Source organism: Podarcis muralis, chromosome 14 (assembly GCF_964188315.1).
Source record: "Podarcis muralis chromosome 14, rPodMur119.hap1.1, whole genome shotgun sequence".
NCBI classification, from domain to species: domain Eukaryota; kingdom Metazoa; phylum Chordata; class Lepidosauria; order Squamata; family Lacertidae; genus Podarcis; species Podarcis muralis.
The window spans coordinates 10,068,910-10,082,000 of record NC_135668.1 but is presented as its reverse complement, the minus strand read 5'-3'; the positions used below and the strand labels follow the sequence as shown (position 1 = coordinate 10,082,000).

Genomic DNA, 13,091 nt, shown 5'->3' with positions numbered 1-13,091 from the left:
TTGGGAGTGTTCTCTTTCTAGAAGAATCTCTCCCCTACTGACTGGAATGGGACCTAAGTAGACTGTCTCTCTTACAGCTTCTACTTCTCCTGGCTCAGCCTCAGCCTCCAGGTTATTTCCTGGCCTATTACTCTCACAGGACACCACACACTGTCCTTCACACTAAGCTCAGAGACTCCTTTCTGTAGCTTTTGATATATTCCTCAGAGTGGATGTTTCTGCTCAGAACCAACTACCTATCTCCCAGCCTCTCAACCTGTCTCTCCAAATCCTCTCCTTTTAAACTGCCACCCCTGAACCCCGGCCAATCAGACGCTGCCATTTGTTAACCGGTTGCTGGCAGGAAAAAGAAAAGAAAAACACTTGGTGACCCAATTTGCCCAACAAACAAACTTTTCCCTCACCCTTGCCACCCTAGCAAATGCCTGATGCCTGCAGTAGCAGAATCTTGTGGGAATTAGACTCTAGTTCCCATTTACAGAGCTATGCGAAAGAAAAGACTGGGTTGTTTAACCTTTTAATTGGTTCCCTTTCCCCTCCTATAAAAATTACGCAAGACACTCTCTTTTGAAAGTTTAAATAACAAATAACTTTTACTCAGTGTACTTGCACTTGTTAGATTAAATGTAGAAGCCAGGCAGGTGTTGCTCAGGTTGCTAAGACATCTTACATAGATTTGTATCTAAGACAAAAACTCCTACAGAATGACTAACTCTGAGGCAGAAACTAGCTGAACAGACCGACTGCTCAGCTGCTGTCACACATAAGACTGTTCATAACTGTACCAACTGCCTCTGGAAAAAGGTATATGACATTCCAGAATACTTTTTTTGGCATGCTATAGCCCTTGTGAACATTAACCCTTTTCTTTGCATGTTGGATGCTTTCATCTGAGTGTGATTGCCCTTCCATATAAACATCTTATCTTTCCCCTACTAGAAAAGCCAAGAGCAGGGGAACTGATTAAATTGTAACATCTCATCCATGGCATCTTGCTGCTTCAAGTTCAGGGACCTATTATTGATCCCAGCTGTCAAAGCAGCCGAATTCAGGGATTGGGTTTTTGCACTGGGATTCATAAGCATGGGCCCTCTTAGAAGGACCTGCAGCATAAAAGAGACCAAGCTCTTGTTCGAAGCTATTCCTTTTTCACTTCATTGTGTTGTCAGATATTTAAAAATGTTCATTTCTACCCAAGCAATTCTCAGACAACTGTCAGGTGCATACCTGTTGTGGAAAAATAGAGCTTTTTGGCTTAAAAAAAATAAATGAGAATAACTAATGCCAGTTTGATTCCAAGTACGGTAGGGCAGTGCCAGATATTTGTGCCAAATGTTCAGTAGCCATAACCACAACAGGTGTTCTGTTTTCAGGGCACAGGATAGGCAGCATAAATATTAGGAGGTAGAATTCTTTGTTTTTCTGGCTATGCCCTGGACACACTCTGCTGCTAGATGAGCAAAAAGCTCCACAAAGAGACTGACGGGCAGGGAAAAAGTCACTCCCAGAATCACATTACTCAAGCAAAATGCAGGTGAGTGGAGAAGCAGTAAGGAGGGCTGCTGTCACAGTCTGTTTAAAAAATGGGGCTCCCCAAAGGTCCACTTTAAAAGATACATACATTACTGCTAAAGTCAAGAACTGGAGCCCCCCCCCCCCCATTTACAGCTATTTTATGACAAACTCCAAATCCAAGGAACTGGTGGGAGTTGCCTCATAAGGATGAAAAAAACAGACTACCTTCCATTGTTTAACACTGCCGAGCCCTCAAATCTAATTCTAGCATCCCCCCCCCCCCCATTTACCTTCCTGGCTTAAATGTTCCACATTAAAGGGGGGAAAGTTAAGTCCCACATTGTGGGGAGAAAGTTAAAAAAACCCAACATCTTTACATTGAACTTCAGTAACCATAATACAATCAAAGAGCTTCAAGTAGTCTCTGATTTTGTTTTGATTTTGTTTAATACTGATGTTCAGCAAAAAAAGTGATATTAAATTGATTGTGTCAATTGGCTTTGTGTCTGGGGCTAGGATAGTTATACTTGCTGCGACGGCGCAACGGTCCTTTCACGGTACACCAATTACATGAACTACTTCTATTTACCCCAGATTATCTAGTGGGGGACTTGTGTGAGGGAAAACTTAATGATTTGGAGTCTGAAACAGGATTTGATCAAACAAACAAGAAAGGTTTTATTAAACAAAGGAAGTTTATGACACAAAAGTGGGTAAAACAAAGGGTACTTCAGGTTATAATGTTATTCAGGTAACCATTCACCTTATAACATTTATACTAAATCTAACTGATGTTATGGACTCTTAATCAAGCACAGCTTCTTTTAAACTTCAATTGCTTATGTTCAGTTACATCGCTTCAGGTAGAGATTACAGGTTTTTAGACTAAATGGTAAATGCTCAGCTTATTTCCAGTTATTTCACTTCAGTTCTTTCTCAGGTGTTGCATAGCTGTTATCGCTTAATACTTTGGTTCTTAAACAAGGTGGCACTTTCTGTCAGTTCCACACTCCTTTGACAATCCTGAGGTACTCCAAGTAACAGACCCAAGGGATTGCCACACCCCTCTTAACTGGTTTGGGAGTCTTCTCTTTCTAGAAGAATCTCTCCCCTCCTGACTGGAATGAGACCTAAGTAGACTGTCTCTCTTACAGCTTCTACTTCTCCTGGCTCAGCCTCATCCTCCAGGTTATTTCCTGGCTTATTACTCTCACAGGACACCACACACTGTCCTTCAGGCCAAGCTCAGAGACTCCTTTCTGTAGCTTTTGATATATTCCTCAGAGTGGATGTTTCTACCCAGAACCAACTCCCTATCTCCCAACCTCTCAACCTGTCTCTCCAAATCCTCTCCTTTTAAACTGCCATCCCTGGACCCCGGCCAATCAGATGCTGCCATTTGTTAACCGGTTGCTGGCAGGAAAAAGAAAAGAAAGAAAAACACTTGGTGTCCCAATTTGCCCAACAAACAAACTTTTCCATCACGCTTGCCACCCTAGCAAATGCCTGATGCCTGCAGTAGCAGAATCTTGTGGGAATTAGACTCAAGTTCCCATTTACAGAGCTATGCGAAAGAAGAGACGGGGTCATTTAAAATTACGCAAGACACTCTGTTTTTAAAGTTTAAATAACAAATAACTTTTACTCAGTGTATTTGCACTTGTTAGATTAAATGTACAAGACAGGCAGGTGATACTTAGGTTACTAATACATTTTACATAGGTTTCTATCTAAAATAAACACTCCTTCAGACTGACTAACTCTGAGGCAGACAGCAGCTGAACAGATGGACTGCTCAGCTGCTGTCACACATATGACTGTTCATAACTGTACAAACTGCCTCTGGAAAAAGGTATATGACATCCCAGAATCCTTTCTTGGCATGCTATAGCCATTGTGAACATTAACCCTTTTCTTAGTATGTTGGATGCTTTCATCCCGCTAACCTGAGTATGACTGCCCTTCCATATAAACTTATATTTCCCCTTCTAGAAAAACAGGAGCAGGAGAACTGGTTATAGGTTTTCATTACTCTGTCCCTAGCAGAATGCTACACGCTTTCTCTCCTTATGCCTCTATTCCAGGCACTAGTCATTGGTTATAAAAAGAGTTTGTTCCTGACATTCCGGCAAGTTCAGTTTGTTGTCATCTGTCATCAACAACCTTATTGATTGTCTTGAAATCGAAGCCTAACCAAAGGGAGCAGGGGTCTTTCACAGAACTGGATCATCAGTTCTTTAATATAAATGATGTTCTCCAGTTTGCAGTCTGACAATCTCTAGAAAGACAGTGGGTGTCCGCTGTAGTAAGTCTAGGATTGGATTGCAGTAGAAAGGCAACACTCTCAAACCCATCTGAACTATAGATTATGAGCCCCAATCCAGGCCTGAAACTGGATCCGTTCAGCTTGATGACTTTCCAAACGAGGTGAATGGGTCAGAACTGCAAACAGTAAAGAGATTTTTAAAAAAATAATTCAAAAAGTATACAAGCTTCCAGTTTATTAATACTTATACAAGCCCAAGAGCCAGCAAATTCCTCAATTCCTGACTCAGCAGCCCCTAAGAAAGGGATTCTGCCTTCAAACTGGTCTCATTTGTCACATAAAAAGTTCAGAGCTAACATCTCCTACTTAGTATGAAAGGGCAGAGTCAAGCATTTCTGTTGGCTTAGGGCCAGGCATGTGCCACAACCTTCTCTTTGTTTCATGTACAAGCTGTGGTGTGCCTTGATTGTCCTCAAAATTTACTTCAATACAGGATGTTAGCCAAGAAAAATCTTAATTTTTAAATAATCAGGAAGCCCCCTTTTAGAGGCTGCGTTTTCCAGTCATTCTGTTCTTACACTCTTCCATGCTGCTGTCCTTTAGTAGGGTAAAGGAAAACGGCCCCTTCCACTGTGTTTCCTCTTCTATGAATTGTAGAAGTACATTTGACTGTCTTTAAAGGAAAATGTGCTACTTGTTCATTCTAAGCTTTGTGGGCTAGAAGCACTTTACAGCACTAAGGAGCAAGTTTTATAGTTAAAATTAGAGCTGAATTTGAGTCCCAGAACCTGCTTTCAAGGCCAAAACTTGGCCATGGAAACAATGGTGAGTTCTCTGAGCAGGTACAAAGTGCATCTCCACGCATATGCATACATACATACATACATACATACATACATACATCCAAACCTACTGCCTCTTTGGAATGAATAAGAAGGGTCCCATAATAAGAGGGTGTGATTTCAGGTAACTATTAACACTCCTTGTAAAAATTCAGTGTTTGGGTCCTAGCGACTTTCCTGGTCTGCAGCCAAATGCCACCTTCCAGTCTATGACAAGCCAAAGCCTATTCACGAGGAAGCATTTGCTTGTGTCTTGTGCTTGGTTCAAGGTTTTTAAAATAGAAATACTGGCATTCTGGAATCTTGGAGGCGTCAGTTCTTGAACATGTCACAGAGCAGCTTCTCCATGGGAGTGTTCCCAATGGTCCTACGGAAAAAAAGAAGCTCAATGCGGTCTGAAGAAATAACTTTCAACGAAGGCAGAAGCAGAAGCAGCTTTCCAAACCTGGGAGGAGGAGACAAAAGTATAGGTTAGGTTAAAATTATATCCCAAAATTTTCCACCACATTTGAGAGCGGAGAAATGGAGACGACCTTCTTCCAACAATTTCTAGTGGTCAGGGATAATGGGAGTTGTAGTCCAACAACAGCTAGAGAAGCACTGGCTTAGTTAGCACTACCATGTTGCCTGGGCTGGGTTGGAATGAATGCATTCAGAAGGAGGAATTGAGAAGATAACAGCAAGGAGGAGCACTCAGCTGTAGGTACCTGACTGGCTGGCTAGGGTAATGTAATTGGTTATGTTGTCCCAGCATCACTTGAGACTGATCCTGCAAATTCTCAACCTGGTCTGGATCCTTCAGACCTCGTGTTTCTGCAAAAGAAAAGAAACAGAAGACTTCTTCTTAAGGAAAAATATGTGTACACCGACGCTGTTCTACTGCAGATCTTAAAACAGGATTAGGGTCTCATGGAATATTTTGAAGACAGAGGATGCAGCAGCCTTGAAGGAGAATTGGAAATGGACAGTAACTCATTTGGCACACCATCTTGAGCTTCTAGCTTTCATGAATGCAAATACTTCTTTAAAAGTATATGGGAAATGCCTGCTGAGACGTCAGAAGGGTGGTCCTCCAGTGCTAAGCACAAGGAGGGGAAAGGAGCAAAGCCAGGATAAATTATTCAAAAACAATGATGTAATTTGCATGAAAAACATTACTGGGGGGCACTTTTAAATTATAACTGTAATTTTGAGGAAATGCAGAATTTTCTCTATGATTTACATGTTCTTCCTGACAGCCCGCTCACCTGGTTTGAACAGTACAATTGCCTTCATACAGGCAAATTCAGTGGGATCCACACCAAGCGCTTTGAAACGTGCAATTATTTCCTGCAGGACACGAATGTCCATTCCTGAAGACAGGACCTTTCCATTGAGGGTGGGGGTCAGCTCTGACACAGAGAGGAGGGGGCAGCTTTCCAGTGGCAAAGACCACTGGATGGCACACAGCAAGAACAGCTCACTCCAGGCTTCCTCCAGTAAGATCACCTGCAAAGGACAGGACACTCTAGACTAGATAACAGATTATGGATGCTCTGTGTTCACAAAAATGCATTTTACACTTCCAACAAGCACTAGTTTTCACAAAACCAATTACCTTGTTGTCTGCCTTCCTTAGTCCTTACATAATGTGACAACTTAGCCAAAATGCCTGTGCCTTATTTCCCCATTTTTAATAAATTGGACTGGGGAATCTGTGACTACCAACTCATTCATCCCTGCCAATTGACCATTCTGGCTGGGGCTGATGGGGGTTGGAGTCCAATAAGACAGAGCGGCCCACAAGTTCACCACCTCAGTTATAGATAAAGATACATCTGGTTCTAAATTTGTCAATATCACTGTATAGCAATATATGTAAATTTAGGCTATTTTCAATCAATATATCCCCTCCACAGACGCCTCTGTGATGATGATGATGATGGCATTAAAATATCCTGTTCTTCAATAAAAGAGAAAAAAGGAGATTCTCTCTCTCAGCCCAGCCTAGAAATGCCAGCGATCAAGACCTTCTGCAGGCAAGGCAAATGCTCATCCACTGAATTATGGCCCCTCCTCAACATATGTTGCCAGCCCCCACCCCTGCCTTTGCCTGAGCCCAAGTAATCCACAACTGGACTTGGCCCAGGAACTCACCTGGTCTCGGAAGGGCAGGTTTGAGAAGACCGGCAAGTTTTTTGCCCATTTTACAGCCATAAAGAGTAGCCGGGCAGAGGTTTCGTAGACACTCTCAGAGCTGGAGGGGGGATATGGGGACACGTGTGCCTCTCCCGCTGGGCGCTCTGGCTCATTACTGGTGACATCAATGTTCTCCTCGGCTGCAGAAGGGAGAATCATCCTGTCAACACTGTAGAGCTGCAGATTTGCAAGTTTAGAGGCACATCTGTTCTGAAGGAAATGTTCACAGAGGGCGGCCACTTAACACATCGCCACCCGAGATCACTTGGCATAAATGCACAGCGTTGATGGACAATTTCAATTATGGTTCTTCAGTTGGTCTAAAAGCCCTTCTGAGCTCTCCTCTGACAGCCCTCCAGATAAATGACTGCCTAAAGCAGTCCTCCTATTAAGATGGACACCTGGCCACTGTAGCTGCAGAGACTAGAAGCTTCAGTGGACAACAAGGCAAAACTAGGAGGAGCCGGAAGCCCAACTGAGGCAGTATTATCAACGTTCACTAGGGGGCAGCAGAGGAAGGTCTCACAGGCTTGGTTGAATCCAGTACAGCCACTCAAAACCAGCCATGGTGTGTATCAATGCATCTGCACCAGCTGTCTTCTGTGGTTTTAAGGAAGCTGGAAGTAGGATGTCACCAAGGCCACATGTTCAGGAGCAGCAATGGGGAACCTGTAGACCTCTAGTTGTTGTTGGACAATGAGTGGGGAGGCTGGGAGTTGTAGTTCAACAACAACTGGATGACCAGATGTGCCCTATCACTTCCTTGGCATACTGCCTGCCTCCCCCCTCTGCACCCATGCCCAGCCACTGACCATCCTCTGGCTCCAACTTGGCACAAGTCTCAGCTGTCATCAGGCTGGCCATGAAGCGGTGGTTGCTGGGAGGAGTTGTGGGTCGGCCCCTTGGAGCCCCCGTTGCAGAGCAGGTGGTGGGGCCCCTGTGGCTCGGCAGGGAGGGGCAGGGTGGTGGCGGCGGTGGCAGCAGGACATCCCGCGTTGTGGTCAGGTGTTCAGCTTGCCTGTCAGGATCCAAGTCAACGGCATCGAGTCGCACCTGGGCTGTGCTGCGGGGCTGGCGTTCATTCTGCACAGCTGAGGCAGGACAGGCAAGAGGTCAACAGCAAAGCAAACAGATCAAAGGGTTGGCAGCAGAGCCGTCTTTCCCATAGGGCTTAGTGGTGTGTTGCGCCAGGGTGCCAGCCTCTCAGGGGTGCCCCAGCAAGTGGGGGAGCTGCGCGGCTTTGCCGGTGGCCTCCCCTTTCCCTGCATGCCCGCCAGCTGTGCCCTGCCAACCATAAGGCTGGCGGGCACTCAGCTTCCCTCCCAAGCCTCCTCGGGAGGAGAGTGATCCCCGCCGAGGCTTGGGAGGGAAGCTGTAGTCCCACCAGCCATATGGTTAAGTAATATGGTGGCTATGGGGTTGCGACGCTCATCTTGCTTTCAGGCCAAGGGAGCTGGCATTTGTCCACAGACAGCTTTCTGGATCATGTGGCCAGCAGGACTAAACTGCTTCTGGTGCAATAGAACACTGACGGAAACCAAAGTGCACAGAAATGCTGTTTACCTTCCTGCTGCAGCGGTACCTATTTATCTGCTTGCACCGGCATGCTTTCAAACTGCTAGGTTGGCAGGAGCTAGGACAGAGCAATGGGAGCCCACCCCGTTGTGGGGATTTGAACCACCAAGCATCCAATCAGCAAGCCCAAGAGGCACAGTGGTTTAGACCACAGCGCCACCCACGTTCCCACAAATAATGTATTATGCATTGGAAGCCCAACAGGTGAGAGCCTTTTCCTGGTCTCCCAGTCTCTACTCACCATCCTTGTTCATTCCAGCCTGCAGGCATTTCTTCAGCCGGCAGGCTTGGCACTGGTTCCTGTGAGCTTTGTCCACCGGACACATACCTGTGCCAGCTTGGCACCTGTCAAAAGGAACAATGCAGTGCACTGGATCAGGTGGCAGATCAGGGGTGAGGAACATGTGGCCCTCCAGATGTCACTGAACCACAATTCCCATCGTTCCTGTCTATGGACTATGCTTGCTGGGGCTGATGAGAGCTGGTGATGACTGTGGTGCAGTGGTTTGAATGCTGGCGTGGGTCTGGTAAAATCCAGATCCCTAATTCAGATCAAACCTGTAGCCCCCATAACTATCTTAAAGTAGAGAAGGGAGGGAGGAGTTGAGAGGGACCAGCCCTCCCATTAGGCAGAAGGAAAGATGGGGGTATAAATGCAATTAACACATTAATGCATTGATACATTAAATATTCTGAGCCCTACTGGGGACAGATGTCACCCTTACCTGTAGATGAGCTTCCTGCGGACGCTACGCTTGAAAAACCCACTGCAGCCATTGCAAGCATATATGCCATAGTGCTTTCCGCTGCTGGTGTCTCCACACACCTTGCACAGCAACATGGGGCTGCCAGCTTTGCTGGGAGTCAGGCTGAGTCCTATTAGCGACAAACAAGAGAGGCATCAGGGGGCTGGACAGATCACGGAATTATAGAACTGTAGAGTTGGAAAGGGGCCCTGGGGATCTAGCCCTCCTGCAACGTAGGAATACGCAGCTCTCCCATATGGGGATCAAACCTGCAACCTTGGTGTTATCAGCAGCATGCACTTACCAATGGAGCTATCTAGGCATCTTAATGGAGCACCACACAATGAAACAGGGGCGTTTTCTCCACACATGTTTTGAGTTTTCTGCATAGATTTTTATTGAAAGTTTTCACCATAAAATGCAATGAAAAACAAACTAAATAATAAAAAGAATGGGGGGGGGGGAAGGAAAGGAAAAGAGAAAGAGGGGGGAATACAAAGCTCTCTCGAAGGTAAATCTTAACCCTTGTCTCTCACCAAAAGTGGTGGAGATCTCTCCTTCCCTGCCTCTCACTCGGGGTCTTACACCAGCCAGACATCACCTTTGGGTGCGTACCCTCTTTAACCCAGAGCAGAGGACACCAAAGAACAAAACAAAACATAAACAAAAGCAAAGCAGATAAAAGAAGAAAGGAAGATAGAGATAATTTTAAAATGAAATGAAAAAGAGAGAAGATCTCCACATGTTTTGAATGACGACAAATCCAGGGGAAAGGTGGGGGGCAGGTAAGGAGCTTGCTCCCCCATTGCGGGACCCCTATATTTACTTGACACACACACCCTCTCTGTAAAAGAGCAGTTCCCCGTGGACTCACTTCCATCTGTTGAGGACAACTGGAATAACAAAGAAAACGTATTTGTGTGTGTGTGTACACACACACACACACACACACACACACACACACACACAGTGGGCTGTATCCTGTGTCCCTGTCCACCGGCACAGGGACGGACAGGTGAGTTTTAATATCACACAACAGAAGAATCCAACACAACAGTTGTGCTAGAAGAAACTTGTGCAACAGATCGCACAATCTATTGTGTGGCGAAGTTACCAGCCACCTGCTTATGCTTTATTTTGTACAACAACAGTCCACCAGTGTGAAATACACACACACACACACACACACACACACACACACACACACACTTTATTTTCCACCCTTCAACACAAGGTCCCAAGGGAGGTTACAACAAGTAAAACAGTTACAAGTTAAACAAGAAAAAGTAAAACTAAACCAAAACGCAGCATTGCACTTGGAAGGTAACCAATAGGCAGCTTATCTTTTAAATTAAAAAAACTTTTTTAAAAATTGAGTTTCTAATATACCAGAGATACAATTAGGATTCCCCTCCCCCGGGTCAACAGGACCCCTTCAATCACATATGATATTTTACTATATCAAAGCACAACTCAGAGAGCAAAGTAATAACAGGAAGCTGCTTTCCTGACATCATTATCTTTAGTTATCAGACTGTTAATTTTGTTTATTCTACACCACACCACAAACTGAGTTTATACTTCCCCACCAATTTCTAGGTTTGCTCAATGTATCTGATGGGTCAAGCCATAATAAACTAGCTAGGTAACAAAACTCTACTTCGTTTTGTTTTTTATCTTCAGATTTATTTATTTTTAAAATCTTCTTTTATATATCCTATTTCACCTGTAAAACAGTTCAGCATGGTATACATTGTTCTCCTCTCATGCTCTCCTCACAGCAACTCTGTGAGGTACTCCAGTCTGAGAGATAGTGACTGGGTCCTAAGATGGAGGGCCTCTTTGAACCCAAGTCTCCCATATCCAAGCCCAACATACTGATCACTAGTCTACTTTGGCTCTCAGGATCCTAAATTTACCTGATAGTTTAAGAGATAAGTATTTAGCCACTCTGGTCCACCTTTTCTTTTCAGGGGGTGGTGGGAGAGTTTTGTTTAATCACTCATTTGTTCAGTTTTATCCGAGTGCTAGAAAATTGGCAATTTGAAATGTCCACATCTCTTAATCATTGGTCTGCACCTAGTGGGTCGGGCCCCTTTATTGGGTTGGGGCCTGACCTAAGATGGGTCACAACAGCTGTACCACAACCATACAAATCTATGGTAAAAAATAATAATTAAGAAATGAGTCCCCAAATGAAAACTGCTGCCCTAAATGAATTCATTACGTGCAAATAAACAAAGGCCACTCCTCCACATGTGGTGGTCTTGAGGATTAAAGGCATCACTTGGACTGAAGTTTTCATAGTTTCATTTGTGGGACTCCAGTGACCTCCCTCACTTTCTGATTCTTCAGAAGAGGTCTGGCTCTTGCTCAGTGACAGATCACATGCTTTGTATCCAGAAGATCTCCTGTTCCATCCCTGCCATCTTTCAAGTAGAGCTGGGAAATACCCATGTCTTAAATCTTGGCAAGCTGCTACCAGTGGGCAGACAATTCTAAGGTAAAAGGAGCAATAGTCTGCCTTGGTATAAAGTATATTCCTATTACTTTGCTCCAGGAAAGCCTGCCTTGCTCAGATGAGATGAGCTCACCATCTGAGCTCAGAGGTGAAAACTATGGAATCATGACGAGAGAGAGGTTCTCTTTGGCTCTAACGCTTACTAGCATCATCAGCCACATCCATTGCCACAGCTTCCGGTGCCTTTGGTACCAAATTGCAGTACCCATTGGTGCCTCCCAGTCCATTGCAACTAGGCCTGTTCCAAGGAAGAAGAAGAAACCTCAGACCTGAATGGAAGGGGCAGGGGGAAGAAAGAAACATGGTCCAAAGGGCAGTGATGCCACTTACTTACCTGCCTGGCTGCCCTCCATCCGTTTGCTCGTTGTTGAGTCTGTAGGGGAGACAGCCATGCTGGTGGCTGATCCTGTTGAGAGGCCGGATGCCTCAGCTCCCTGCTTTCTGCAACTTGTCCTTTGCTGTGTTAACTAATCCAGCCTCTTGCTCCTCAGGTGTTGGCCCAGAAGCAGCTGCATCCAGTCTGTGGGCTGGCCACGTCTCTGCAATAGTGACTGAACTCTTCAACCCAGCCAAGAATCTTCCATGGGAAGAGCTCTCCAGTCTAAGCCTACCAGGTGTCCTTTGACAAACCATGGAGAGCCTTGCTCTCCTTGAGAGTCCCTGGGGTAGTTGTGCATGTGTGTGTATTACGCCTGTGTGAGAATCCCCTCTCTTCAAGGCTCTTGCAGTATAGCAGGGCAGATTAGCCCTTAACGCTGTGTAAGCAGATGCCTATTTGTCATCCTCTTAATCTTTAGCCTCTCTCTCCAAAGGTGGAACCATCAGCCGCAGGAGAAGAGGCGAGGAAAGGTGCTGAAGACCCATCAGCGAGCCCGGGATGGTGCCAGGATGCTGTAACCAAAACCCACCTGTGACATTGACTCTGTCCGCACCATTTCTCTCCAACGCAGCTTTAACAAAACTGCTGCCAGGCCCTGCTCTCTCTCGGTGCTGCCGTTCCCCAGGGGGATGATTACAGCTCATTTGTTCAGCCATCAGCTCGGAGGCCAGAGAGATGAAGGCTGCCTGTGTTCTCCAGACATTTGATCTACCTCTGCCCTGACCCCTCAACATCATCAACTTTTGCTCGCGCCCTCGATAACAAACCTTGTATGAAAGGGAAAGGGTCGGTCAACCTACAAAGGCAGCTGCTGATCAGAACTGAATATTTTATGGGGCATTTTCCCCCTCCCCCAGGCAGGTGAATGCCCTGGATCCACAAGTAGACCCGGTGTTACTGATGGAAGAAAAAGTGGTGCATGAGGAGTCACACCAAGGAGATCACATGGGAAGGAGGCCTCAAACTGAATTATGGAACTCCTGTGAAATTCTTGGAATGCAGCTCAACTGCAACCATGGTGTGATTCACATGCTGCAGTCCAGGAAATGGATACATTTGGCCCATCATA

General features: G+C 45.4%; 1 protein-coding gene across 1 annotated transcript; it reads right to left on the bottom strand.

Annotated features, from left to right (window-relative positions):
• Window positions 1-4,408: 4,408 nt before the first annotated feature.
• On the bottom strand, window positions 4,409-12,772 carry NR2E3 (nuclear receptor subfamily 2 group E member 3). The gene is made up of 8 exons (XM_077918884.1): window positions 11,984-12,772; window positions 9,102-9,261; window positions 8,618-8,721; window positions 7,614-7,892; window positions 6,760-6,941; window positions 5,871-6,111; window positions 5,331-5,436; window positions 4,409-5,068 (listed from the first exon to the last, which is right to left on the bottom strand). Exons 1-8 carry the CDS (start codon window positions 12,033-12,035, stop codon window positions 4,936-4,938), a joined length of 1,257 nt encoding a protein of 418 aa, XP_077775010.1. The 5' UTR covers window positions 12,036-12,772; the 3' UTR covers window positions 4,409-4,935.
• Window positions 12,773-13,091: the final 319 nt, after the last annotated feature.

Bases quoted from the DNA above. Each gene is read 5' to 3' on its own strand.
- NR2E3 (XM_077918884.1), bottom strand. From the start codon at position 12,035: ATGGCTGTCTCCCCTACAGACTCAACAACGAGCAAACGGATGGAGGGC. The intron at 9,262-11,983 runs AGGCAGGTAAGT...TCTCTTGTTTGT, and splicing joins CAAACGGATGGAGGGCAGCC to CGCTAATAGGACTCAGCCTG. The intron at 5,437-5,870 runs GTGAGCGGGCTG...TTTCTTTTGCAG, and splicing joins AATTGTACTGTTCAAACCAG to AAACACGAGGTCTGAAGGAT.